The sequence below is a fragment of the Megascapheus bottae genome, chromosome 16 (genome assembly GCF_031878675.1).
Source record: "Megascapheus bottae isolate mThoBot1 chromosome 16, mThoBot2.hap1, whole genome shotgun sequence".
Lineage (NCBI taxonomy): Eukaryota > Metazoa > Chordata > Mammalia > Rodentia > Geomyidae > Megascapheus > Megascapheus bottae.
Window position 1 is genome coordinate 5421597 of NC_143524.1, and position 23300 is coordinate 5444896.

General features: G+C 51.3%; 1 protein-coding gene across 1 annotated transcript; it reads right to left on the reverse strand.

Annotated features, from left to right (window-relative positions):
* Window positions 1-4715: 4715 nt before the first annotated feature.
* Window positions 4716-11385, reverse strand: Cdc42ep2 (CDC42 effector protein 2). Its single transcript, XM_090347398.1, has 2 exons — window positions 11299-11385; window positions 4716-6151 (listed from the first exon to the last, which is right to left on the reverse strand). Exon 2 carries the CDS (start codon window positions 5811-5813, stop codon window positions 5181-5183), a length of 633 nt encoding a protein of 210 aa, XP_090203524.1. The 5' UTR covers window positions 5814-6151; window positions 11299-11385; the 3' UTR covers window positions 4716-5180.
* Between the last annotated feature and the right edge of the window lie 11915 nt (window positions 11386-23300).

A 23300-nucleotide genomic window follows, 5' to 3' on the forward strand; every position in this document is an offset into this window, starting at 1 on the left:
GGCTGTCAGGATCTGACTGCGGCTCCCTAACCTAGCCCGGCGCAGCTGGCCGCCCTCTGGAGTCCTAGCTACTCAGGAGGCCACCGCCTGTCCCCGCAGGAGAGGCTCTGAAATCCCTTTTTTTTGGCCAGTCTTGACTTGATGGCTTAAACTCACGGCTTGAGCACTGTCCTTGGGCTTTCTCAAGGCTAGAACTCCACCACTGGAGCCACAGCACCGCTTCCAGCTTTTTCTGTGTATGTGGTACCGAGGAATCGAACCCAGGGCTTCATGCATGCTAGGCAAGCACTTTAACCACTAGGCCATGCTCCCAGCCCAAAGCCTGGTAACTCTTAAAGCTGTGCATATGAGAACACAGTATCACATCCAACATTATTTGCAATAGCGCCACACTGTAAGTAACCTAATACCTGTCAACAGTAGAAAAAGTTAAACAACCCTGTGAGAGCTGGGGATAGAGCTCTGTGGTAAAGGGCACACTTAATACCGGGCGTGGTTGCTCACGCCTGCAATCCTAGCTACTCTGGAGGCGAAGATCTGAAGATCAAGGTTCAAAGCCAACCCACAAAAGGATCTGAGACTCTTATCTCCAGTTAACCTCTAGAAAACAGGAAATGGGACTTGGCTCGGACTCAAGGGTAGGGTGGTAGCCTTGAGCTGAAGAGCTCAGGGACAACGCCTAGGCAGAGTTCAAGCCCCATGACCCCCATACACTAGTTTTCTGGTAGTTAATTGGAGATAGTCCCATGGGCTTTCCTGCCCAGGCTGGCTTCGTCTTGTGAGCCTCATATCTCAGCCTCCTCAGTAGCTAGGATGACAGGCATGGGCCACCAGCACCCATCCCAAGTCTAATGATTTTTTTCACCTCAAAAAAAAAAACTGTCCTGGGACTGCCATCCTCCCAATCTCAGTCTCCCAAGTGGCTTACACGTGGCACCTGTAAGCTGAGGTTCGAGGATCTAGATCAAAGCTAGCATAGGCATATCTGTATGAAGAAGGCTTATCTGTATGAACAACATAAAGCCAAAACTGGAAGTGTGCCTCAAGCGGTAGAGTGACAGCTTTGAGCAGAAAAGGCTAAGCAAGAGCAAGAGGATTCAGCCATAGTACCAGCATGCACATACCTGCATGCCTGCACACACACACACACACACACACACACACACACACACACACACACACACTACGCAGAGAGAGAGAGCAAGAGGAAGCAATGGCAAATACAGCTAAATAATAGCTACTCACACACCAAGCCAGCATAGCAACCTGGATCTAGTGTCTTACACACAGGAGCCAAAGAATAGGAGTGGAGGGGCCCTCTTATAATCCAATGACTTTTACAAAATGTTTTGTTTTGCAACTCTGGGCTCTGCCTTTAGACTGCAAAGGAGAAATTCTTCCACCAGGGGGCACAAGAATGAGTTCTGTAAATGATGAGATGGGATGGTTAGTGGTCCATTTTGTGCTCCACATCCATTTAGGGACAGGGAGAACTATAAATGAAACTTAGTGAATCCAATGAGATGTTCCTATTTAATATTACATTCAGGTAATTAGCATCAGGAAGGCTTCGGGCTTGAAGACAAACCAAAGCAGAAAGTAAAAATAAAAACCCTAAAATCATTACAAAGCTAGTACTAATTATCAAGTCAACATTTAGGAATCTAAAATCCAGAGTAATCCCAGAATTCAATACAAGTTTGTTTGTTTGTTTTTTTTTTTGCCAGTCCTAGGCCTGAACTCACAGCCTGCGCACTGTCCTTGGGCTTTCTCAAGACTAGCACTATACCACTTGAGCCACAGCACCTTCAGCTTTTTTCTACATATGTGGCACCAAGGAATTGAACCAGAGTCTTTGGTGCATGCTAGGCAAGCACTCTACCACTAGGCCAAACTCCCAGCCCCTCAATACAGCTTTTATCCTGGGAATATTTGTTGATCTAGAAGATACAGTATCTGAAATTAAACTTTTGTTTAGCAGCCTCTCCCCCTCTCCCCACCCCCTCTCTCTCTTTTGCCAGTCCTGGGGCTTGAACACAGTCCTTGGGCTTTCTCAAGGCTAGCACTCTACCACTTGAGCCACAGCACCACTTCTGGCTTTTTCTGTGTATATGGTACCAAGCAATTGAACCCAGGTCTTCGTGCATGCTAGGCAAGCACTCTTACCCCTAGGCCAAACTCCTGGCTCCTGTTTAGCAGTTTTTGTGAGGAGGAACAGAAATTAAAATTCAAGACTTACCCACAATTAGAAATCAGATACTCTACCACTGAGCACTTGCACAGTTTAATATGGCAGCTTAACTTTTATGGCCTTGAAACCAAAATCCTATTATCTGAGTAGTACAGAAAAATCAAGTGTGGAAATTGGATTAAGGTGGACCCATCAGGAAAATGGATGAATCTAGAAGCCATAGTATGAAGTGGAGGAAGCCAGGCTCACAAGGACAAAAGGTCATATGTTTTCTCATTATGTGAATGTTAGACCTACAACATAAGCATGAATAAACAGACATGGTCATGCGTGTACATATATGTGTTTATATGTACATGTGTATGAAAGCATGTATGCATGAGATACTCATGGCGAAACCTATCTAAACAATTAACATTCACTTAAAAATGACAGAAAAAAAAAAGCCAGGTACCAGTGGCTCACAGATGTAATCCTAGTTTCTTAGGAGACTGAAATTTGAGAATCACAGTCCAAGCCAACCTGAGCAGGAAAATTTATGACTCTTATCATGAATAAACTCAAAAAAAAAAAAAAAGAGCCAAGTATGGTGACTCATGCCTGTAATCCTATCTACTCAGGAGGCTGAGATCTGAGGATGCCAGTTCAAAGCCAGTCCTGGCACTAAAGTTGGGGACAGTGCCCAGGCCCTGAGTTCAAATCTCACAACATGCAACACACACATGCATGTGAACACACACACACACACACAGGTCCTGGGGCTCCTTAACATGATAGTGCTAATTGTCCTGATTCTCAGGACTTCAGAATGGGCTGGGTGCAGTCATGGGATCCAGAACAAGAATATCTTTCTTGTGTGACTCCTCTGGTCTCAGTTCAGGTCTAAGACACCAATGTGGTAGAATATATAAATATATATGTATTTATATATATATATACACACATGTGTGTGTGTATATACACATACATATATTGCCATACTCAGGAGGGTAAGACTTGAGAATTGTGGTTCAAATCCAGCAGTGCAGGGAAGCCCATGAGACTCTATCTCCATTTAATCACCAGAAAACCAGCAGTGGTGCTGTGGCTCAAAGTGGTAGACCACTAGCTTTGAGCAGAAAAGCACAGAGACAGAGCCCAGGTCCTGAATTCAAGACCCATGATCAAAAATAGAAGGTCTGCATCCTCAAGAACTCTCTTCCTAGAAGGAAGGTTGAGGGTGAAGAGTGGGATTCAAGGTCACAAAGCTGAGAACTTGGAAGAGAAGAATGGGGCCACTGGGGCATGAGCTTGCTTCCATAGCCCGTGTCTCATGCCCTGCTCCTCTGACCCTGCCATCCTGCCGCAGGGCAGTGTAGTCCTACTTATGCTGCTTACGCTTGCCGTCCTCAATCCTCGCAGCCAGGGGAATGACTTTTTTTTTTTTTTGAGACATTCTATGTAGTCCAAATTGGCCTCAAACTCATGATCCTTCTGCCTCAGCCTTCTGAGTGCTGAGATTACAGGCACACACACTACCAGGTCTGGATTTTAAAATTAAGACTCTTTAGTAACTCTAGATTTGTGAGTGTGTGTGTGTGTGTGTGTGTATGAATGCATGTGTGTGTTGCTGGGAGAAAGCCCAAGCATGTACCAGGCAAGTACTGTACTGATGATCTGTAAGCCCAGTGACCTTTCTAAAGTCTCTGCATGTGACTTCATGTCTTTCTGCTCCAGATTCTGTGGCAGTTTCCCACTATTTGTGCTTCAGCCTTGTCAGCAGCAGTTGGAGGTTAACGGATACCAGCCCGTGTTCTACCCTCACAGTTTCACCTAAGTCCTGAGTTTTGTTTTGTTCAGTTCTGGGGCTTGAACTCATGGCCTGAGCACTGTCCATGGCTCATTTTGCGCAAGTCCAGTGCTTACCATTTTGCACCATAGCCCCACTTCTGGTTTTCTGGTGGTTAACTGAAGATAAGAGTCTTCTAGACTTTCCTGCCCAGGGTGGTTTTAAACAGTGATCTTCAGATCTTATCCTCCTGTGTAACTAGGATTACAGTTGGGAGCCAACACACCTAGTCTTGAGTTGTTTTGTTACAAGTCATCATGCTTTGTTGTTTGTTGGAATTTTTTTTCCTATCCTTGGGCTTGAACTCAGTATTTTGTGCAACTCTACCACATGAACCAGAGCTCCACTTCTGAGTCTCATGGATTTTCCTGCCTGGGCTGGCTTTGAACTAGATGGTGTTGGACCCCTGTACATGACTGTGCTTATCCTTATACAATCAGATTTCCCCTCATAAATCCCATCACTTTAGCCAATTTGCTGCACACCTGAATCCATGTCCAAATAATCCATGACTGACACTTGGCTTCTCACTACGGGCTGACAACCACATTCAGCCATTCTGAGAACCAGGCCTTCTCCCCACCAAGTTCTGGGGGGAAAAGTCTTTCTCATATGTGTCTGTGGCTACTGGAGTCTGGCTGACCTTTGGGAAAGAAACCTGGGACAAAGGGACAGGCTCTTCAGCCACCACAGCAGTCACAGCAGCAGCAACCATATTTTATTGCAACCAGAATTCCCTGGTCATGTGAGAAAGGGATGGGGCAGAGCACGAGGCATAACAGATGTGTTACTGATGCCATGCTCCCAGTCTGGAATACAAAGCCAGAGAATTTGAAATGCCTATTCTTCCATCAGCCCCATTTGTGGTTCAAGGCAGGGGTCCATTTCAGCAGAGCCTTTCCCCAGGGGACCTGTAGGAAGGGAGGGGCCAAGAGCCCAAGATGCTCAGGGTACTGTGGACCGACTTCTACCAAGAAAAGCATCGAGACGTATTATGTCCGAGGGGAGAAGAAGGAAAGGAAGCAAAGGCTCAAAAGGAGAATCACTGGCCAGTGCTCACAGGTGGGGCCTGGGATCCTGACTCCTAGGCCAGGCCCATCTTCACACCTCCCTCCAGGTGTCACCCCAGCCTGGGTACCCTAGCCTGGTCAGCCCGCGGTCCTAGGTGGGAATCTGCACATGGTCCAGTTCCTGATCCATGATCTGAAGGACGTCATCCAGGATAGAAGGCCCCAGGTCCACGTGCAAGGACAGCAGGGAGCTGGCCTGGGATAGGAAGGGCTCCTCAGCCCCTGGCTCCGGGGTCAGCCCATTGTGGGGAGAGCTAGACTCCGGAATCCTCCAGATGTCCACATTCCCAGCCTCCTGTGGAGAGGACTGGGGCGTCTCCAGGTGCAGGCGAGGGGGTTTGGGGGGCGCCTGGGCAGTGGGTAGAGTGAGGGCCTGCGGCCCACCAATGACCGGGAGGGAGATGGCGTTCTTGAGCAGAGGCGATGGCCCATCAGGGTGCTCCCGCCCGCACAGCATGGTGGTGCGGGTGAACTGGAAAGGGAGGTCAAAGCTGCCATCCTCCTCTGACTCCTCTACCGCCGTTCCTGGCAGGAGGTGGAACTTGCCTTGCAGGAAGGAGATGTCTCCAAACATGTCGTCTCCGCCACCACTGCCGATATGGATGGTGTGGCGGAAGTCCCCGAGCGGGGGACTGATCATGTCGGAGGAAAGCAGGTCCCGCAGCTTCTCCTTCTTGCCTTTGCGGCTGCTGCGCTTCAGATAGATGGGGACCTTGGTGGACATGTTCGCTGGAGCGCTCAGGCCTGGCCGCGCAGCCCACAGCTCACGCTGCCTCCTCTCAACACTCTCAGCCCAAAGCAATGGCTCCAGAGGATGGTTTTGCAGAAACTGGCCAAGAACTACAGACTAGAGTGTGGGGGGGGGTTCACCAAAGTTGTCCCAAGGAATTATAAAAAAAAGAAGATGAAAGGCAAATGAGGTCAGGGGGGCTGAGGTAATAAAAGTCACGTTCTCCTCCAAAGAGTTGAAAATTCTCTGGAAATTGGAGGTCTAAAGTCTTGTCTGCAGAGATGCACTTGGGTCTCGTCTTCAAGATTCTTTCCTGGTCCAGGACTGAGGGGCTGGAAGACAAAGGGGACGTAACAAATTAGGGACAAGAGGACCAAAGCCCGAAACAGCCATCGCATTTCCGGTCCCCAGGTATCAGTCCTGAAGACCGAGCTGTGGCCGCTGTTATTGAGGAAAGACTGCTGGAAGCATGTCCAGTCTCTGTTTTATTTTTTTCTAATACTAAGGATTGAGCCCAAGCACTCAACCACTGAACCATGCCCCCAAATCCTGGTATGTATTTTTTTTCCAGTCCTGGGGCTTGAACTCAGGGCCTCAGCACTGTCCTTGGGCTATCCTCAAGGCTAGTGCTCTACCACATGAGCCACAGCACCACTTCTGGCTTTTCTATGTATGTGATACTGAGGAATTGAACCCAGGTCTTCGTGTATGCTAGGCAAGCAGTCTACCTTTAGGCCACACTCCCAGCCCTGGTGTGTATTTTTGCTAACTTGTTCAGACTGGTCTTGGACTTGAGATGCATCTGCCTCTGATATCTGAGATTACAGGTGTGTACCACCACGCCCAACTCAGAAGCATGTCATCAATCCACAAGGTCTTACAGAGTGGACCATCAGTGCCCAGCTCTTCACGGTATAGGAGGGAAACAGAGGCACTGAGAATCAGAGTAACAGGCCAGAAGACACCTACAAAGTCCTTCGTAGGTTTCTTGTTCCGGGTTTCTGGCTCCGCTCATCATCCTCATCCAAGCACTGGCTCCCTGATCTCTGCTGCACACTGGTTGCTCTGACAGGATTACGTAGTATGGGGTGCAGCAGGGAGGACAGGAGTCCTTACCTCTGATCTCAATTTCCCTCTCAGCTGGGGACAGAAGAAACTGTCTCCCACCCAGGCCAGGCCTAGCATAGGCTGAGGGCTGAGGGTTGGAAAGGTGCTCAACCAACAGGCCAACAGTGCTGAATGGGTGGCATCTTCCACTGGGTGAGATCACTTCCTAGGACTTTCCCTTTTCTCCCCCTGGAGGTGAGAAACTACGGGCAGTGGCCTAGTCTCCTGCTTCTGCCCTGCTTCCTTGCCCCAGCATCTAAAAGAGAGGTGGACTGGAGAGTGCAAGTATTTTCTCTTGTTTAGACTTTCATAATCTCAACGTGCATGTTTTTGAGGTCCTAGAGATTGGACCCAGGACCTCGTGCATACTAGGCAAGCTTTCTAACACTATGCTCTACCATTAACTTCTTAAAAATAACCATGTATTATTTATATGTGCATGTCTATGTAGTGAGAAAAAGCTATTTTTCCCCAGGGCAACTTCTTTTTTTTTAATTTTATTTTTTATTGTCGGGATAATGTATAGGGGGGTTGAAGTTACATTCACCAGATAGTAGGTGCACTTCTTCTCATACATTGATAATCCTTCTCATGTTTTTGTCCCCATTTCCCTCCCCCCATCCCCTTGCAAAAGCAATGTGAAAAAATAAATGCACTATGAAGAATGTCATAGTAAATAAGAAAGGAATGAGCATATCACCCTCTGGTCTCCAGGGAGGGGAAATGCATAAGTAGGCTTAACTGGTCCCACACAGACACAGAGGAGCACAGAAGCAAAGACATTTATAGGCTGGCACTCCAGAGGTAAGCTTGGGATGAGGATTCAAGCTAGTTGAGCCTACTTTGTTGGTCATGGGACTTGAACTCTGGGCCTGGGCACGGTCCCTGAGCTCTTCAGCTCAAGGCTACCACCCTATCCCTTGAACTACAGGGACACGTCCACTTTCTGATGTTAATTGGGGATAAGAGTCTCATGGACGTTTTAGTGCCCCAGCTGGCTTTGAACCTTGATCCTCAGATCTCAGCCTCTTGAGTAGCTAGGCTCACAGGCGTGAGCCACGGTGCTGGTTCTACTTTCTTCACTTTCTCCATGTCAGCACTCTCCAGGCCTATGCAGGAGCCATCTGCCAATATCTCAGCCTTCCTCTCTATCCTAGGCAGGAGGAGGGTGAGAGGAAGGGCAGGAGGGGAGGAAGATACAAGAGTGGCAAAGTCCCAGCTTCCCCCCTCTCCCCTAAGCACAGGCTCGGGGGAAACCCCACCTCAGGTCAGTCATGCTGAGCCACTGCCCATAGACAAAAGGACTGACTCTCAGATCTAGCAGAGCTTCAGGGAGGGCGGGCTGAGAGCACGCTGAAGTCTTGGCACTCCATTTCATGTTCATCCTGTTAACTACCTGCCAGGCCCCAAAGGCGTGCTCACACTGTCTAATCTGTCACTTGCTGGGTGAAAAAGCCCTAGGGTAGCTTTTCTTTCCTTGCCTCTCATGGAGAGTCAGGGGCTGACTGGGGGATTCTGCCCAGAGTCTGGGCCAGGTCCTTCCCCCATCCCCGCCCCCCTAGACTAGAGTGCCAAGACAGCTTCAGCGTTTCCACAGCAAACTGGGCGTCCCTGACAGCTGTCTCATTCAGAGCCAGATGTACCCACCCAATTCCAGATGTGGGGAGAATGGGGGCTAAAGGGAAGGGTGGGGCCAGCATCAACCACCCAGGGGACAGCTGGGAATTACAACCAACAAGCCCCAAGAATTCTGATTTGGCAGCCATGGGACCATGCAGTTTCCCATGTTAGTGCTCACAGCCACATTGCAGAGGTGTCCTAGCTGCCCTGGACAGACAGACGCTAGTGCTGGACCTCAGAGATGTTAAGAACACTGCCAAAGTCACAGAGCTGTACGATAATGCAGCCTGGTCCATGTAACTTCAAGACAGGGGGCCACACCATTGGTGAACTAGTTGGGGACAGGAGAGAAGCCATCCTCATCTTTCTAGTTGAACACCTTAGTCACCTCCTCCCCTCAATTTGTAAGTGTCCAGAGATATGAGAATGAGCTCTAATTAGGACAAGGCTGAGAAGTGTGGAAGGGTGGCTCCCTGAAAATGGTGGGAGGAGCTTTCCAGGCAGCTCTGGACAAAGCCTCCAGCCTCTCTCTGAGAAAGGACTTCCTTAAGGCAGATGTCCTCACTAAGGACATCCTCATTAAAGCCCCCTGACTTTGCAAACATGCTATGCCTGGCACCAGTGGCTCATGTCTATAATTCTGGCTACTTAGGAGGCTGGGATCTGAGGATCCCAGGTGAAAGCCAGTCCTAGTAGACAAACCCAAGTGACTCTTCTCTCTCTCTCTCTCTCTCTCTCTCTCTCTCTCTCTCTCTCTCTCTCTCTCTCTCTCTCTCTCTCTCTCTCTCCCTCCCTCCCTCCCTCCCTCCCTCCCTCCTTCCCTCCCTCCCTCTCTACTTCCTTCCCCTCCCCCCACCCAGGGCCTGAGCACTGTCCTTGGGCTTTCTCAAGGTTTGAGCCACAGCACCACTTCCATCCCTTTTCTGTACATGTAGTACAGGGAATCGAATCCAGGGCTTCATGCATGCCAGGCAAGCGCTCTACCACTAGGTCACACTCCCGGACCCCAAGAGTCTTTTACCTCCAGCTAATCAGCAATAAGCCAGAACTAGAGGTCTGACAAAGAAAAAGCCCAGTGAGGACAAGGTCCTGAGTTCAAACTCCAGCACATATACACATACAAAAATAAGGGCCTAGCTTTGAATCCTGCTGAGACTGTGACCTTGTGTGAAACACATCTCCTCTCCAGACTTCACTTTCTTAGTCTATAAAATGGGTTGACAGGCTTGGAGTGTGGCCTAGTGGTAGAGGGCTTGCCTAGCATGCACAAAGACCTGGGTCTGATTCCTTGGTACCACATACATAGAAAAAAGCCTGGTGGGGTTCGGTGGCTCACGCCTGTAATCCTAGCTACTCAGGAAGCTGAGATCTGAGGATTAAGGTTCAAAGCCATCCCGGGCACAAAAGGACCTGAGACTCTTATCTCCAATTAACCTCTAGAAAACGGGAAGTGGGGCTTGGCTCAAGGGTAGGGTGGTAGCCTTGAGCTGAAGAGTTCAGGGACAGCACCCGGCCGAGTTCAAGCTCCATAACTACCTACCCCTCCTCCCCCCACACAAAAAAGCCCCAAGTGGTGCTGTGGCTCAAGTGGCAGAGCACTAGGCCTTGAGAAAGCTCAAGGATAGTGCTGAAGCCCTTAGTTCAAGCCCCAGGACTAGCAAAAAAAAAAAAAAAAGAATGGACTGACAATAAAGCACCTCAGGTTTGGGCCAGGGGTTTGGCCCAGTGGTGGAATGCTTGCTTAGCATGCACTACAACCCAGGTTCGATTCCTCTGTACCACATACATAGAGAAAAAAAAAAAAAAAAACGAAAGTAGTGCTGTGGCTCAAGTGGTGGATCTCTAGCCTTGAGAAAGTCCAAGGACAGTGCTCAGACCCTGAGCTCAAGCCCAGGACTGGAAAAAAAAAAAGCACCTCAGGTTTATTGCAAGTGAGAGGCCAACACATACTCAAAAAACATCTGCAAGACCTGCGGAGGGGGCAGTGCTTGGAATAAGAACAAAAGCAGCCCCCCCCCCCAGGTGCCCTGCCTGCACACAGCATCCCGCCCGCTCTGCAGCCGCTAGGTGACGCGCTGTCCCCACCGTCCCTGGCGTCCTGAGCTCCCGGGTCCCCGGCGCGTCTCCGGCTCCAGGCAGAAGCCCTCCGTGGCGCGGCGCCTTCCAGACCTACACGCGGATTGTCCACACGGGGTCTTTTACTCTTTGTCTCACGAGCAGACCATGAAGGGAGCCGTGGGGTACCGGGGAGCCTGCCCCGGTCCCCAAGCCTGGGAGGAGCCTCCCCGAGCTCCCCGGCTGGGGCGCCGCGCCAGAGCTCGGGCGCGCGGGTCCCCGCTCGCCCCCCCGCGGGTCCGGCTCGGGTTCCGGCGCTGACCGCTCCCCGCCGCTGGCCCCGGAGCAGCCCCGCCGCGTCCAGATCCCTTTCAGGACACTGCGGCCGCAGCTAAACATAGGACACCTCACCGGCGGCTAAAAATACGGCCCTCGGCCCCGGTGGGGTCAGCAGGCGGCCCAGGGTGGAGCGCCGGCTCCGGGGGGGTCAGGAAGCACGGCGCCCCGAGGGCCGTGGGGCCACCGGCAGGGCTGCCGGGACCGGGAAACCCGGGCGGGAAACACCGCGGCGGCCGAGGCGCGCGGGAAAGGACCGGCGGGCGGGGTGGCGGAACGGCACGAGCTGGACTAGCGAGCTTCCAGGATGGGTCTCTCAGGGGTCCCCGCGGGGCTCTTCAGGATCCCGGTCCAAACTCACCGTGAGACGCTCAAGCGGCGGCGAATCCGCGGGTGGCAAAAGCTCCGGAGCTGGACTGCGCGGCGACGGACTTGACCCGGCCGGTGCCCTCACTGCGCGGCCCGCTGCCCCGCGGCCACGCCCCTGGACGGCCGAGCCAATGGCACGGCCAGTCCCACGCCAGGCCCCGCCCACCGCCCCGCCCACCGGGCGCCGCCCAGCCGGCAGCTGCGCCGCGCCGGGGTCCAGCGGCTGCGGGCGCCCTGGGCTCCATCCGGCTGCGCCTCCGCTGCGGGCCGCGAGGACTGCGCGGATTCCAGCTGTGATGGCGGGACGCAGAACACCGGGCTGCAGACATGCCTGAGGAGAGGGGGCGCAAGTCCGAGTTCTTCAGAATTCTCCGAGCGCCTCCAGGGCCGGGTCGGGGAGACGCCCCAGCGAGCACACTCGGGGACGAAACCGGCCTCGGAGGCACCCAAGTTAAATAAAGTCTTAAGACGTAGGGTGGCTTGAAGGGCTCGGCAGAGAGAAAACCCGTGGGCTGGCCTGGCCTGTCGTACTGTCGGGAGAGGTGACCTCCCGAGCGGGGCGGGTGCCCAGGAGCTCAGTCATCCGTGCCACCAGCCAGCAGGGAGACCCGGGCGGCAGTTCCCGGGAGGCTGGCGAGACACTGAGCTACACTTGATTCAGCAAATGTCTGCTGAGCATCTACTAAGGTCCGAGTCCTGTTCCTGTGTTTGAGGAGTCAAACCGTTTTTGCCTGAGACCTATGGCCCAGTGAAAGCAAATGTGAAAAAAAACCAAACAACAGCAACAACAAAACCCCCTAAGGTCCAAGGGCACCATGATACCTTTCCAGGTGTGAAGGAAAGGAAATCTCACTTTTCAGAGAGAGCTTGGGGACGCTGTGGGAAGCCCCCTGGGGGAGGGCGTGAAGGTCTTCTACCGCAGGGAAGGAGGGTGCTGGGAGTTTGTGGTTATTTTCTTTATAGGTTTTATTTTCTTCTCCCCCCACTGAAGTTTGAACTCAGTGTCTCACACTAGTGAGGTTCACTACCACCCTGGAGCTACGCCATGCCTCCAGCCCTTTTCTGTTAAAGTTATTTTTTCAGATAGGGGTTTCAAATTTTGTTTTGTTTTTGTTTTTGTCAGTCCTGGGACTTGACCTCAGGGCCTGCACACTGTCCTTAGGTTTTCTCAAGGCTGGCACTCTACCACTTGAACCACAGCACCACTTCCAGCTTTTTCGGTATATGCGGTACTGAGGAATCGAACCCAGGGTTTCATGCATGCTAGGCAAGCACTCTATTACTAAGCTCTCAGTCGGGTTTTCAAGTTTTTGCTGGGGGTTGCCCTCCGTGAAGCCGAATGACAAACAAACCAGCAGATGCAGTGGAAAAAGAGAATTTCAGTTGCTAGTGGAATTTCAGTTGCTAATATTGACTTTTTTTCTTTTCATATAAAGCTTTGCTTTGTTGTCAGGCTGGACTTGAATGCCTGGGTCCAAGTTATCCACCTTTCTCATACTCCCAAATAGCTGGAAATACAAGCATGTGCCATTGAACAGTACTTAATTGACATTAGGGGGATTATCCTGAATCATCTGGGTGGCCCGGTTTAATAAGGGCTCTAGAATAGAAGAAAGGAGAGAACCAAAAAAAAAAAAAAAAAAAAAGGAGAAAGGATTATGAAACTGTGCTATGTTGATGCTTTGGAAGGTAGAGGAAAGAGGCCACAAGCTATGGAGATTGGACCTCCAGAAGGAACACAGCCTTGCTGATAAATGGATCATAACCCATGCAACCTATGCTAGACTTCTGAGCTCCTGAGTGCAAAATAATGAATCTGTGTTATTTCAAGCCACTAAATTTGTGCTAATTTGTTCCAGCAGCCATGGAAAATGAATACAGGGAAGTTTCTGGTTTTAATCTTGAGCCTCTTCCACTCCTCTCTCAGCTGCCTAGGGACAGGTCAGGTGGATTCTGTCATCAGACTGGCCTGATGGCTTAAAGGCACACTGAGACCCAGACAGTCCAGGAAGAGGAGATTCTGGTCCTGGGCCAAGTGGTTGTATGGTTATGGTTGGTGCTGTGGTTTCAATGCGCTGGAAAGGAGAGGACTAATGAAGACTGTTTTTAGGAATGGATTATATTCATTCTCCCTCTCCCTCTCCCCCTCTCTCCCACTCCCTCTCTCCCTACCATGGACTAAATCAGGATGAAAACCTCATTCAGTGCTATCAACGTGTTCTTAGACATTCCAGATCATAAGTCAAATAACATTCTGTTCATTATTATAAATTTCCCAATCTGCTGGGAACTTTATAAACTTACTTATATATTTCCCATTCTGTTGGCATCATGTTATAGTAGCAGCAGACAGACAAAGGTCATGAGTTAAAGGCATGACTCTCCCTCTTTATATCCACCAGGCTTTTCCAAGCATTTCTCCTGAGCCTACCTGTAGCCTTACCATTTCTCTTTTCTCTTTGAACCCTGCAGGTCCTCCCAGGGGCCTGGTCAGAGCCTGTATCAGTACCCCTATTTTCCAGAGACAGATGCTGAACTCAGGGATGCTGATTTGTTCAGCCAAAGGTGGCTGAGGAGGAGGTTCTGGGGACCCCCCTCTCCTCAGGCTTCTAGGTAATGGTGGCCCTTCCCGCCCTTTTCCTGCCCTCCCCAAACACCAGAGCACTGGGGGAGGAGTGACAGGACAGCTCTAAGCCATCTGCTGAGGTCCGAGCTGGTCCTGCCATTGTCTTGTTTTGTACCCTGGCTAAAATTTGCCCTTTTTGAAACTCCTTGCTTTTTAAAGTGGAGATGGGGGTGAGGGGAAGGGATGGGGGTGACTTGTGAGGAGGGTGATGGCTGAGTATGGCTTCAGGTCCCAGACAAGACAGCTCAAGTGGTTGAGTTCCCTTGGCAGCCTGGTGTGGAGGGCCCTGGGAACTTAGGGGCACAGGCTGGCCTTGCTACCTGATCTGGAATGGTAGTGGACCCTCCTGAACCTGCAGGAGAAGTGAGGAGAACCCTCATGCCCTGCCCCTCTGCTGAGGCTTCTCCTTCAGGACTGGAGTGGGGGAAGGAACATTGTTTCCTTTCAGAGCTGGTGAAAAAGCAGAAGGTTCCTGGTGTGGAAGGCTGGAGAGGCACAGGCCATCAGCCAAACATCAAATGAGGAATAATCCAGAGCTCTTTGAAGAGGTCCTGGATTAAGTGGATGAGGAGGGGTGGGTGGTGTATCCCTGGGGAAAAATCCAGAGTCACAGAGCCCCCAGCTGCACCCGAGTTCCTGCTCTCCTCCTCCACCTGCTCCAAACCATCTGATTGGAGCCACTCGGGAGAACTTTTTTTTCCAGCCCCCTGGATGTGACAGGATCTTGACCGTGTGAGCTAGGGACAACTTTCGCTGACCATGCCCACCCTAGGAGGGCATTGGGCCTGGCTCATTGCTCAGGGAGTAGGGCACTTCCTTCTGCTCCCAGGCAAGCTTATCCCTTGCCTGGGGGGAAGAGCCCTGAGGTGGTGCTAATGGATGGGCTTAGCATGTGAGTTTTGCCACGAACAATTAGAAAACAGGATCTCAGTTGCTAAAATGAGCTTTTTTCATCGACAACATCTCAGACTATGTGTGAGGACGTGGGTGTGTGGAGAGGAGAGGCTGGAACCAGCTGAGTTTTGTGAATAATTTCAGAGTGGCCTGAATTTCTGACCCCAGACACTGGCCAGTGCCCTGCCCCCTCCACCTGTGTGCAAGTCTCATGTTTCCGGCTGTCCTCTCTGAGATGGCTTCTGGACTGGTAGCTGAGGAAGGAGGACCTAGAAAAGCACTTGGGAAGAGAAAGCAAAGCCACTTTGGAAGGTATTGAGCTTCTCATACCAAGCTGAGTGGCTGGGGTTCACGCCTATAATCCTAGCCACTCTGAAGGCTGAGATGTGAGTATCACAGTGTGAATGCCACACAGGGCAGAAAATGAATGAGGCGCTTAACTCTAATGAACCAACAAAAAAGCTAGAAGTGGAGGTGTGAGTCATGTGGCAGAGCACCAGTTTTCAGTCAGAAAGCCAAGCAAAAGGCCATGAGGGTTTTTTGTTTGTTTATTTCCTTTTTTGCCGGTCCCAGGGCTTGAACTCATGGCTTAAGCACTGTCCTTGAGGTTTCTCAAGACTAGAGCTCTACTATTTGAGCCATAGCACCACTTCCATCTTTTTCCAAGTATGTGGTACCAAGGAATGGAACCCATGCATACTTAGAAAGCATTCTACCATTAGGCAGACAGACAGACAGACAGACAGACAGACACACACACACACACACCAGAGAGTCCCTAGCTCCAGGATCTTTTCAGCAGGTCTCCACTTCCCTCCAGCCCCACAGCCACCTCCCCCACTGTAATGGCCACACAGGGACTGACTCAACCCTTCCTTCCCCTCACAGCTGCTTCTTCCTGGAAATCTCCCTCATCAGCGGTCACAGCTAATGACCTAGAAGTCCCAGAGCAGCACTGGAAGCCCCTTCCCACAAGGCAGGGGAAAACGAAGAGGCCCCACCAAGCCGGAGCCATATCTTAACCTCCAGGAGATCTGGGGTACTGGGAGGTGTGTGGAATAACAGGTATTTTTTTGGGGGGGGGGGACACCGGTGGTACTGGGCTTGAACTCTGGACCTGGGCACTGTCCCTGAGCTTTTTGCTCAAGGCTCACACTCTACCACTCGAGCCACAGGTCCATTTCTAGCTGGTCTTCTTTCCTTTCCTTTTCCTTCCTTCCTTCCTTCCTTCCTTCCTTCCTTCCTTCCTTCCTTCCTTCCTTCCTTCCTTCTTTTTGGTGGCTAATTGAAGACTCACAGACTTTCTTGCCTAGGCTGGCTGAGAACTCTGATCCTCAGTTCTGTTCCTGAGTAGCTAGGATTACAGGCATGAACCATTCGTGCCCACCTCCAGGCTGGCTTTTGATGGTGCTATCCTCAGATCTCAGTAGCTGGAATTACAGGTATGAGCCACCAGTGTTCACCAGTTGGCAGAGATGTAGGAGCAGAGTGACAAAAGAAGGGAGATGAGGCCATAGGAGCAGAGGCATCAAGGGGGAGCCCTGAAAAGAAATCCACATCTCCAGAAGTGACCAGTGCCCCTGCTGGACCACAGAATATCTGGGAGCAGAGCAAGGTACTCTGCCCACCCGTGGGAAGCCTCAGTCATTCCAGCCCAAATTTAGGCTGCAGGGTCCATGGCCTGAGCTCTCCCCAGGCCTGGCCTGGACTTTTCCTTGATTGTTTCTTGTTTCCTTCCTCTCTAGGACTGCTGCCAACTCCAGCCCTGCTCTCTTCCCGACTCATCCCCATTCACAGCACTTAGTGCGTGGCTGGGACTTGAACTAAGCAGTTGCCCTTGGACTTGTCCCCAGCCTCTGCCTTGGACCCCTCCTTGAGAGATGAGTGCAGGGCCTTGCTGACAGGGGCCTTTCCTTTAGGTCTGATTTTTGGTCTGCAGCCCAGTGCCCTGGGGGTTTCCAAAGTGGAGGCCGGTCCTCGCTGGGACAGCTCAGGCACTTCCTCCTAGAGGCCACTGGGAGTGTCCCAGCCCAAGGCTGTCATGGGGCCAACAGAATAAATTGTGGGGTCAGCAGAGGCCGGCATGAGTACTTCCCACGCCTCTGAGGCACCTTGGCATTCTTCTGAAAAGCTGATTTGCGTCTTCTCTGGGTCTTGTGCTATCTGCATCTCCCTCTGTCCCTGGAGTTGTGCTGGACTAGAAAAAGACACAGCTAGAGCCCAGCACCAGTGACTCATGCCTGTGACCCTAGCTACTCAGGAGGCTGAGAACTGAGGATCAGGGTTTGAAGCCAGCCCAGGAAAGACAATCTGTGAGACTAATCTCCAATAAACTGGAAAGGTTTCCAGAAAAACTGAAAGTGCAGCTATGGTTCAGTGACCGAGTGCTAGCCTTGAGCTAAAGAAGTACAGCACCCTGGTGCTAAGTTCAAACCCCAGGACCAGCCCCAAAATGAAAGGGCGGGAAGGGAGGGAGACAGGGAGGGAAAAGGAAAGAACACAGGAGCCAAGTTGGGCCCAGCTTCAGGGAACAGTTAATTCCAAGTGACATTAACAACCAATTCTAAGCTCACAGTACCATCGTGCCCCCACCCCTGCACAGCAGCAGGGTCTCACTCAGTCACCTCCTCTGAAATGAGCTTCAGTCAGTGACTGGGAATCAAACTAAGAATCAAAAAGAACTGACAGGGGCCGGGAGTTTGGCCTAGTGGTTAAAGTGCTTGCCTAGCATGCATGAAGACCCGGGTTCGATTCCTCGGTACCACATACATAGAAAAAAGCCGGAAGTGGTGCTAGAAGGGCCTCAAGGGGAAAATGAACATGGTGGTAATGGGTGAGTAGAAGTTTACCAGGCAGAGACAAGGAAGGATATTCTTGGAGGAGCAGACAAAGGTCAGGAGTGCTGTGAGCAAATGCATGAGGTGCAGAAATGAGATGTCCAATAGACCAGGGTCTAGGATGGGGACAGTCCAAGAGGCCAGAGGACCAGACCTTTTTCCCTCCTCAGCACCCATCCCTCTTGTGCAGACTTCCCTTCAATCTTCCAGCGTCTCCAGTTGATGGCACTGAGGCCAGCACTGGGCGGATCTGAGCTGTGAGGATGACAGGAGGGCAGTAGACAGCCTGGGGCTTTCAAATTCCACTCTAGTCAGTTCTGTCCGCCAAGCGAGGTGCTCGCCAAAGAATAAGAACTGGGGCCGGGAGCGTGGCTTATTGGTAGATTGCTTGCCTCGCATGCACGAAGCCCTAGGTTTGATTCCCTGGTACCACGTACTCAGAAAAAGGCAGAAGTGATGTTGTAGTTCAAGTTGCAGAGCACTAGCCTTGAGCAAAAATGTCCAAAGACAGTATCCAGGCCCTGAGTTCAAGTCCCAGGACTAGAAAAAAAAATAAGAACTACACAGAGAAAGGAGAGCCAAAAGAATGAATTTCCGTGACACTGTGCATATTTTTGGATACAGCCATGCCTGAAGCAATTTCTACTCTAAGAGCCAACAAATTCTTACTTTGGCCTAACTAATTTATCTAGGCATTACTGGGCTTGAACTCTGGCACTGGAGCTTGCGTTGCTTAGCTGGCACTCTACTTGAGCCACGCTTCCTGCTCTGCTTTTTTTTTTTTTCTGGTTATCTTGGAGATGGGCTTTCGTGGACTTTTCTGCCTGGGCTGCCTTTGAATCATGAGCCTCTGGAGCTCAGCCTCCAGAGCAAATCAGCGAGGATTACAAGTGTGAGCCACGGATGGCTTAATTTACTTGGGGGTTGAATTCTTGTTCCTTGCCAAGAAGAATCAGACTTATTACTTGGTAATTAAGGCAGGCAATGGCTCATGTGCACTGGGAACTATAGCAAGAATCTGTGTTTATTCAAGTTATAGAATTATTAGGATATGTATGTATATATATACACATACTTTTTGGATATAGTAATGCTGTGTGTGTGTGTGTGTGTGTGTGTGTGTGTGTATGCACGCATGCACCCACTGGTCCTGGAGCTTAAACTCAGACCCTGGGTGCTGTATCTGAGCATTTTTGCTCAAGGCGAGCACTTTACCATTTGGGCCACAGCTCCACTTCTGGCTGGCTTTTTGGTGGCTGACTGGAGATAGGAGTTTCACAGACTTTGCTGTCTGAGCTGGCTTTGAACTTCGATTCTCCAATCTCAGCCTCCTGAGTAGTTAGGATTACAGTTGGAGGCCAGGGGCAGACGCTGCCCTCCCCCTTTCGTTTCTAGTAATTCATGCACATGGTAGTTTTTTGAGAACACAGCGTGGACGTGACAAATTGCTCTCTGAGCCCTCCTACTCCTGACCCTGAGCCTTCCAACACCCATCCCCAGAGGCAACTTCTGTTACTAGAAATATTCTAGGGGACCTGGAGCCCCAAGGGGACAGTGGGCCTTGCAAAGAGCCAACCAGGAATGAGGAACAGCAGGGTTATCCCAGGGCGGTGCTACCAAGTCTCTGCTCCATTGGGGAAGGGGGGAGGGGAGGGGAGGGAGGGCTCCCCCTGCCTTCTTTGGGGGTGGGAAAGCCTGGAGGCTCTGGTTCCTTCTCAGATCAAAGTACTTCAGACCTGGGGCCGATCTTGGAGGCATGGGAGGGACCAGGGAGTCCGGGCGGGGCCTGATTGTCAGGAGCAGTGTTCCCTGACCAGCACGGGCTAGGTCAAAGGTGGCAGCTGTCCCCAGCCCCCCAGAGGCCCCTGGCCGCACAGGCAGCTGCAGGGCCCCAGCTGTCAGGGAGGGAGAAGCCTAGAGTTTGTGGAGTCCATGTCTGAGGAGTGGAACCAGGCTGGGAATTAGAAAATGGTGTGTGCCCAGCCTGGCGTGAGTGTAGCCAGCCCCAAGCCGGCGGCCATAGTCTGGCTTCCCTCAGACAGAGAACCAGGAGGCCTGAGGGCAGGGAACCAGGCCTGTGTGCCCATCATGAAGGCCAGGGGAGCTTCTACCCTCCTGGCCAGGGCTCACCTCACCCCTGCTGCCCCTCTCCTCCGTCTTCCCAAGCCAGTCCCACCCTTTGCCTTGTTGACCTTCAGCACAAGTGTGGTCAAAGTTCCCTCCACGACGGCATCATGCCTCCCCCCCTCTCTTGGCCAGATCCCAGGTCTGCAGCTTTTGCGTACTCCACAGCCCTGGGCACACCAACTGCCCATGGGGAATACTTGGCTCTTCTTTCCTTCCTTTTCTTTCCCTCTCTCCTTCCCTCCCTCCCTTTCTTCCTCTCCCACTCTCTCTCTTTCATCTTTGTTGTCAGTCCTGGGGCTTGAACTCACGGCCTGGGCACTGAGCCCTGACCTTGGGCTTTCTCAAGGCTAGCGCTCTACCACTTGAACCACAACACCACTTCAGGCTTTTTCTGTATATGTGATACCGAGGAATTGAACCCAGGGCTTTGTGCATGCTAGGCAAGCATTCTACCATTAGGTCACACTCCTGGCTCCTCCCTGTTTTTTGTTTTTCCTTCAGGCTAACACTCTACTACTTGAGCCTCAGCATACGTCCAGGTTTTAGGTGGTTAACTGGCCGTGAGAACCTCATGGAGTTTCCTGCCAGGGCTAGCTTCAAACTGTGATCCTCAGATCTCAGCCCTCTGAGTAGCTGGCTGGGATTACAGGTGTGAGCCACCAGTACCTGGCTGGGTGCTGCTTTTCATCAGGTCTAGGTGCCTCCCTTATGCTCTCCCTGTCACCCCTCTTCATGGAGCCCCAGGTTGGGGGTTGGTTTTAGTCTGGGACTCCTTAGACTGGACCTATTGGGTAGCTAAGTTCATTAGCATGCCAGGGCAGGAAGACAGAGGAGTGGAGTTTAAACCCAACCCCAGGTTTACCTAGACCTGAGACCCTGAGCCTCGCAGAGCCTAGCAGAAGCTCTGTGGGAGGATGAGATGTTCTCCCAGGTCAAAGTGCATCTGCAGGTCCTGTCTGAGCTGTTTTCTCTGCCTATTGTTTGACAGCCTGCTGTCCTCATCCTTTGACATCCAAAGTCCAGAGAATTAATCTCAAACTATTTTAAGAAAAGCAAAACAACCTGCAATTCTAGCACTGTCGAGTCCAAGGTAGGAGGATCAAAAGTTTGAAGCCAGCTAATAGGAAGACCTTGTCTCAACACAGAAATGAGTGTGTGTGTGTGTGTGATTGTACACACACACTTGTGGTCTGTTTAGAGGTGAAGGAGATGTGCCTCAGTGGAGTTTAGAGTGTAGATCTGGTGCTCACAAGCCCTGCGGTTTGGCTCACATTTGGGACCAGGTTACCTCATGGTGGTAAAATGATTGCACCAGCTCCACCCTCACAGCTATCTTTTCTATCAGTGCTAGCAGATGTCTTGGAGTCATTGTGTTCAGAATGTCATACCCAATCATCCCTGACCTAGTCCTGAAGCCTGGAGATGCTATGTGCTCTGTGGTGTAGGCAAGGGAGGAGATGAAAGCCTCAGGGACTCTTCTGCCTTGGGTTGGATTCAAATCTCAATCCTTAGCTTCAGCCCTGGAGTAGCTAAGATTACAAGTATGAGCCACCAGCACCCCCACCCCTCACACTTTTTTTTTTTTGCTCCAGGCTGGAGCTTGGCTATTGGACACCTCCACTTTCAGCTTTCTGGTGGTTAACTGGAGAGTCTCACAGACTTTCCTGCCTGGATTGGCAGGAACTCAGCCTCTTGACTACTTAGGACTATAGGTATGAATCACCAGCGTTAGGCTTTTTGTGTGGTTGTGATTGAAATCATGGCTTTAAACTTGCTAGGCAAGTGTTCTACCACTTCAGTTATTGTTATATTCCTTTTTGCTTTTAGCTGCCCCTCCCCCCTCCAGATAGGGTCGCATGCTTTTGCTGGGGCCAGACTCAGACCATGATTCTCATACCCCCATCTTCTCAGCAGCTAAGATTACAGGCATTCACAACCATGCTGAGCTTCAATAACTCTTTGTTGGTGCTGGCGTTTGGTTCAGGGTCTCACACTTTGTAAGCAAGTGTGCTAGCTGGAGCTGTATTGTTTTATTTATTTATTTATTTTTTCAGGTATCTTTGCCCAGGACCAGCCTCAGAGAATGATCCTTCAATCTATAGCCTCAAGTGTTTACCACTATGGGAATGAGGTGACCTAACTTTTTTTTTTTTTTTTTTGCCAGTCCTGGGCTTAAGCTCAGGGCCTGAGCACTGTCCTTGGATTTTTCTTAAGGCTAGAACTCTACCACTTGAGCCTCAGCACCACTTCTGGCTTTTTCTAAGTATGTGGTACCGAGGAATTGAACCCGGGTCTTCGTGCATGCTAGGCAAGCACTCTACCACTAGGCCAAACTCCCGGCCCCTGACCTAACTTTTTGTATGTGGTGGCCTTGTAAAAACTGTCTCCCCTGACAGGTATGGTGGCTCACGCCTGTAATCCTAGCTACTAAGGAGGGTAAGATCTGAGGATCGAGGTTCAAAGCCAGCCTGGGCACTAAAGTCCATGAGACTCTTATCTCCAATTAACCACCAGAAAATGGGAAGTGGCACTATGGTTCAAGCTGAAGAGCTCAGAGACAGTGCCCAGGCCCAGAGTTTAAGCTCCATAACCAACAAAAACCAACAACAGCAAAATGTCTCCCCTTGCTCCAGTTAAAAATCTCTTGGGCCTCCTTAGGGGTTCCAGCCTGGAGGGAGAAGCCACGTGTGAGTGGACAGATGGCTCTTAGGTGTATGAGCCTGGAGCTGTGTGTGCGGGGACAGGTGGCTCTCAGGTGTTTAAGCCTGAAGCCAGGCCTGGGGTCGGTCAGGTGGAAGGAAATGTGTACAGAACAAAGAAGTGAATCAGTGCAAATGGCAACACCCACAGGGGAAATGCAGGGTGGGGCAGGGCAGGGCTGGGCAAGCAGAGGTCAAGGGAAGGAAAATGCCATGCTCTGAGGCTGCTGGGGACCGGGCAGGATGGAGGGGTCTGAACAATGCCACAACCTCGTTTAGGCTTTTCACCCTTGGGTGCCCCTCAGAGCTCCAATTTCTCAGCTTTGCTCCTGACACCCACTTAGTTCCCACGGCAACAGCTGCGTGGGGCTTTTGTTCCCCTTGGCCAGGGCCTGGACTCAGGCGAGGGGGAGGTGGGGAGGTGCGGGTGCCCTGGAGAACAAGGGGTATGTGAGAAAATCTCCGGGTAAGATGCAGGACGTGGCTCCGCTTGGCCTCAAGGGTCAAGGGCATAAGCATGAGCAGATCTTGGGGAGATGCCACTAAAAGGGGGTGGTGACTCAATGGGGCCTCCTAGCCTCCACCCTCCCTCACCAGATTCCTTCCCAGAGGCGCCATGCCAAGCCCGGGGGCCCTAGGATGACAGACATGGCAGGAAACTTGACACAGATGAAGTGGGGCCTGGGGACAGTCAGCTGGCAGTTGCCCAGTCCTGATGTCCTCATCAGAACAAAAAAGAACCATCTGGTGGTGGAGAAATCACGTCCGCCAGCCCCGTGTGCTCTCTCAGTTTGCATCCTAACTTCTTTTT